This window comes from Poecilia latipinna, unplaced genomic scaffold (assembly GCF_001443285.1).
Source record: "Poecilia latipinna isolate Pla-1442-1.1 unplaced genomic scaffold, P_latipinna-1.0 Scaffold4891, whole genome shotgun sequence".
NCBI classification, from domain to species: domain Eukaryota; kingdom Metazoa; phylum Chordata; class Actinopteri; order Cyprinodontiformes; family Poeciliidae; genus Poecilia; species Poecilia latipinna.
Genome location: NW_015117507.1, coordinates 6,342 through 11,946, shown reverse-complemented (window position 1 = coordinate 11,946; position 5,605 = coordinate 6,342). Strand labels below are relative to the sequence as shown.

Here is a 5,605-nt window from a genome sequence, read left to right as displayed (position 1 = left end):
GCAGGGGGGTGGGAGATATTCAAGTTTAGAAATGTCCTCTACAGAGGTCAAAAATGAACTACTGGTAGTCAGGTCAGGAGGATATATATATAATATAATTTTACCCAGTGTCATTGAACGCAACAGCACCACAGCGCATGCGCTAACCTTTGACGTATCACCTGAGCTAGCGTTCAAATAAACCGGGAAATATCTGTTTATTTTTATTTTATTTGGAAATAAGGTATGTGGTTTGTGTAAGTATGGATTTTATTAGGATTCTTTTTACGTTTATCGGCACATAAATAAGCTAGAAAACATTATAGTATTATGTTCAAATATTTGCTTACTCTATGTTTCGTTTAGAGCAGAAGAATACACATATGTCTCCTTGAAAAGTCGAGTAACATTCGTTGTTTTCAATTTCGTTTTTTTTTTAAAGCTAGCTGGTGTTCAAATGAAATTAGAGCAAAGTTATCCGATGAGACTATACGGTCCTTAGGAGATGGTAGAATGCTATTGAAGACGCCATAAAATCATCACTAGCAAAAGACCTTTTCACATGTTCGCCTCGCATCTTGTTATTCATGAGTTTGAATTTAAACCTGTTGAGCCTGAAGGCCAGATATAATCTAATTGTATGTACAGCTTAAACTATATGAAAGTACGCTTAATCAAAAAGGTAATTTATTTTGATGATTCACCTTTCAAAGTAAAAATCCACACGAAATCGGAATGTTTATTTCTGTTGAATTTGATTATTACAGCTAATGGAAAACCCAAAGTTTGGTTTCACGGGAAATTTGAATAATCCATCTGATTATTAAAAATTTATTTTTAAAAATGTGAGGTTGAAAGTGGTCATGTACTGTACAGCAAGCTACATACATTCAGTGTTTGGTCGAGGCTCCTTTTGCATTAATTGCTGCATCAGTGCGAGTTGGCATGGAGGCGATCAGGTTCTTTTAAAGGCCCTCGGTTAAAACCAATGTTGGTTGGATTTTGTGCATTTATTTAAAAATAAATAACACTTTGATATAGAGTTATTAAATTACAATTCAGTATGCCATTAAAACTGTTTTTGTATAGTGAGTTTCCAGATGAAAGGATCAGAAGGCCAAAGAGCAGATGGCTGTTATATCTGTCTATACATATTCAGCATATGTAAGCATCATATTTTGCTGCTTGCACCAAAGTTATGACAGGCCAGCACAATAGTCATACAGATGATGTAAAAGTTCTGGCATGTTGAGCTCTACAAGCCCCTCTACATCCTAACTCATCTAAGGCTTTTATGATGGGAAACTTTGCTTCCCTAAAATCTAAATATCCATATCTTTGATTTTACCCTTTAAGAATATTTATTTTGTTGTTCAGAAAGCAATGATTACTTATTGTCCAATTAAATATCGCCAGATCTGTCTTGTAGTGTAAAGTGCTTTCAAGAACTACTAATGCTGTTCAGTTACCATTAACTAGAAGAAAGGTGTCTCTTATCATACAATCTGCTTCTCAATAGGTTTCACAGTTTGAGCTTTTGTGCTGGTATTTGTTCACTGTACATTTTCCTTTGTTTTTGATCTACACCTTTATTTTCATTGTGAATAATTTTAAAATGTCTGTGTTCTAGGACAATGGCTGACCTGGAAGAAATCTACCAACACTTTCAGAATAAACTCTCATCCTTACTGTGCATGCTGGATCTGTCCGCTGCTGGTATGGCAGTGTGTTTTGGTTAGTTGCAACCATGTAAAACTATGTTTGAAATTATGACTGGGCTTTTTCTTCTTCACATTTAGACTTGCCCCAGCAGAAGATAAAGAAACTGGGACAAGAAGTATTGGGACTTGGAAGGATGCTGGAGGAGTTTGAAAAATGTGTCGATCAGCAGAAAGAGCAACTACAGCAGCTGAAGGTCAAGTTTTTGCTGAAGTGTTTGGTGAATGAGCAGTGCTTGATATTCAGAATTCACAGGACAGTTTCAGAAATAAGTTAGTCATTTTTCATCTTGTGCCTCTGCTTTGTTGTAAATAAAAAACATGCTTTTATTGCTTTTAGGAACTTGAGAAGTTATTTCAAAATTATCTGGAGAGTGTTCAGCACATGAAGGACAACTTTCCCGCACACATTCCTAAAAGGAAAAGTCCAGTCAAGTAAGAAGATAATGAAATTCTTGTTTTGTTTATATGAAGAGCTGTTAATATATTTTGTATGGGTTATTTTATCATTTTCATTGTTGCCATGTATCTGTATAGTAAGTTACTTGTTTCGTGACAATAAGAAAAAGAAGCATCTGTTGTATCTACAGTCTAGAAAATGTTTTGTTTTTTCTTAAAAAAATAAAACTTTTTATATTGTTGAGGGCTTCAATATTTTAGAAACCTTAAAATGCAGTAATCATCATTAGTAAAAATAAATACTGTCCTACTGTAACATCATGAAGGGGGACACTAACTCTTAATTGACCTTAATATTCTGTATTTGATTACATTAATTCAATGTTTCAGGGTTTCCCCCAGAAAACACTCTAAACTCTGTGAAGCTATCCAGCAGCCTACCGTTTATTTGAGTTAAAAATGTTGGTAACACTTTATTTGAAGGGGGGTGAATAAGACTGTCATGACACTGTCATAAACATGACATAACACCTGTCATGAACATGAATAAGCCTTCATGAATATTTATGACTGTTGTCATAAAGCGTCATTCGGTAAATTATGACACTTTTAATACAAAGTTAACATTATTCAAAATGTCTTTGTTATGACAACTTGACATTAACCAGGAAATCATTACTGTTTAAACTTTACCTTTAATAACATAAAGTTACCTAATTTTTAAAGTGCAATCAGTAATACTTTTATAACAAATTTATATCAGTAATGATTTCTTGGTTAATGTCAAGTTGTCATAACAAAGACATTTAGAATATTGTCAACTTTGTATTAAAAGTGTCATAATTTACCGAATGACGCTTTGACAACAGTCATAAATATTCATGAAGGCTTATTCATGTTCATGACAGGTTTTTATGACGGTGACATGTCAGTCTTATTCAACCCCCTTCAAATAAAGTGTTACCAAAATGTTTAAAGTTGACAGGAAATTTGAAAGTAATCTGAGGCAATTTTGTATTATTGGAAGAGATATTAACAATACCTACACCAACTATAAAGTCTTAAGTGTTTCACCAAAGAGACTCTTTAACCCATCTTTGCCATCACTGATACTGGTAAATAAAAAAACCTATAATAAATGAACAATACTTAGCTTGGTGGGGTAGCAAATAAAGCCTGTAGGACTGCAATATCTGACGGCAGTGTTTCCCCTAGAGACTTAATGTTGGAGGGGGATTGGGGTTAATTTTCAAGGGTGTGCATTACCCCTGATTTAACTGCGGTGGCCTTGTTGGCAGGACGGGGTGCCCCCCTTGAAAAATGGTAGGAGCAACCATAAGGATCTATTGTGTAGCTTTGAATGTTTGACAGTTATTATATTTGGTTTGCAGGGACAACAAGCCAGCAGATAATCAGCCAGCCTGGGCAGAAAAGACTAAGAAGATCAACAGGAACTTTGTGAAAGAGGTGGATTATATCACTACACAAGAGTATGAGAGCATCCCTCAGTAAGTCATTTTTTTACAGTGTAGTTTTGCATGACAACATCTTATGATATAAATATGATATATCTATCAAAATGGATATGAAAAAAAAACTTGGAAAGTTAGATTATAAATATATAAATAAATAAGTATAGACAACATAGCTCATTTTGAAGAAAGCCTTTCGTAAGAAATTCCCTTAATCTTGTGATTAAGGGAATTTAATCACAAGATTAAATTCTTGATTTTAATCTTTACCGAGAACCAACTTTATCCCAGCGTTTTCAGTGTGTTACCGACCGCAGTGAAGTTGTTCTCAAGTTGGATATTGGATATTCGCGCTCTGTGGAGTAAGGGGTGTTTAGCTCAAGATTGATCTGATTTATGAACGCTAATTTCGGCCAGCTGTTCTCTACCGCTCCCTCCTCAAGCGCTTGGAGGTTCACATGGGGCCGTAAATTTCCGAACCAAACTCTCCTATAAATAAATGCCTTGCCTTGTGACCAACTGATACAAAAACGTGGTAATTCATGCTATTACACGAGGCACACTATCCTCTATTCAAATTTTAAGTCATATTCAATATTTTAACTAATTTTAATATTAATAAATGTTTTCTTAAATAGCTTCCAAATCGTGTGCCCCATTAACTCAATATCAGTGTGAAATTGTTCTACTAGACTGTATAGATGAGGCCACTCATCTTTATTATATTTTAACACTTTATATTTTTTAGCTGTTTTTGTAGTCAAAATTTTGTATTTCTCTTCAATAGCTTCTAGGTCATGTGACCTATTAACTCAAAATCTCTGAAATTATTCTACTAAACTGTATAGATGAGGCACACATTTTTATTCCATTTTGACCCCTTTTTAAATTTTTTTTTACTAATTTTATATTTAAAAAATATTTTTAAAAAATGTTCATATGATGATCATCACATTTGTTACCTGTAACGTTCAATTACATAAAATTCTAGGACAGGATCTATTTCATTACATGTTCACTTCTTGCCTGAAATATCTTAAATACATACAACAAATATTTACTTAAAGTGTGATCTATTTCATAACATTTACTTGACACCTTTATCTTTTACTCTGAAATGTCTAATTACACATTCAATGTTTAAAGAAGGGCTCTTTCATCTGGTTTGTTTATTACATTAAATGTTTACTGTAAAATGTCTGATTATATAATTGTTTACTTTAATCACATAAAAATGTTTATTTAAAAAATCTTTCATTACATGTATGTTTATTACCTGAAACATTTTAAATGTCAAATTTTTACTTAAAATGTGATTAATTTCATCACCTGCTTACATGCAACTTTGAAGTGCTTGAATCAAACCTTTCATGAATGTTTACCACATTAAATTATTAAATGAGAGAAAACAGACACTTCCGACTGTACACATATTTCAACACAAAATAATGAAGGGAACAAATACAATTTTCTTTTTTTTACTATCTACATTTTACATAAAACTGTACAAATATTTCAGAAATAATGAGTGCAGAAAATCTTTTTCCAATCTGTGTTTTAATCAACAGTGCAGCATTGCAGTTGCATATTATCTGCAGGTTTCATTTGCATTAGGTTTTGCAACCACACTAGAACACATGTTCACTAAGCTGCAGCACACAAACACAATCTTGTCAAGAAGTACAACCTGTTCACTCTGACATGTAAGCAGCAACCTAATTATTATAGTTCTGTGTAACATTTTGTATTTGTTCCTCATGCAATCAATCACTCTTTCCACATGAATTCTGAGGTGAGCTAAAGCTCGTGTGTCTTCAATGTCTTTAGCAACAAGTTGACATCTCCCTTTAGTGATTGATGGCATTTTGACCTCAGCACACATCACTCTTACACTGTCTTTAATATCAAAGCCTCTGTCAGCTAATACAATATCCCCAGGTAATAAATTGGAGAGAAGGCCACAGTTTTCTGTTATGTGCTTGTCTGATGCATGCCCGCCTCATCCCTTAGAAAAATAATAATAAAAAAATTAAAGCT

At 33.5% G+C, this 5,605-nt stretch overlaps 1 protein-coding gene across 3 annotated transcripts; it reads left to right on the top strand.

Moving 5' to 3' along the window:
- The first annotated feature begins 89 nt into the window (after positions 1-89).
- ska1 (spindle and kinetochore associated complex subunit 1) lies at positions 90-3,641 on the top strand. 3 transcript variants are annotated; one of them, XM_015026459.1, is made up of 5 exons: positions 90-223; positions 1,610-1,695; positions 1,779-1,918; positions 2,038-2,132; positions 3,488-3,641. In XM_015026459.1, exons 2-5 carry the CDS (start codon positions 1,614-1,616, stop codon positions 3,606-3,608), a joined length of 438 nt encoding a protein of 145 aa, XP_014881945.1. In that variant the 5' UTR covers positions 90-223; positions 1,610-1,613; the 3' UTR covers positions 3,609-3,641. The 3 variants fall into 3 exon arrangements, with proteins under 3 accessions (XP_014881945.1, XP_014881944.1, XP_014881946.1); XM_015026458.1 differs by having other exon boundaries at positions 90-236; XM_015026460.1 differs by having other exon boundaries at positions 90-236; positions 1,779-1,894; positions 3,488-3,639.
- The last annotated feature ends 1,964 nt before the right edge of the window (positions 3,642-5,605 follow it).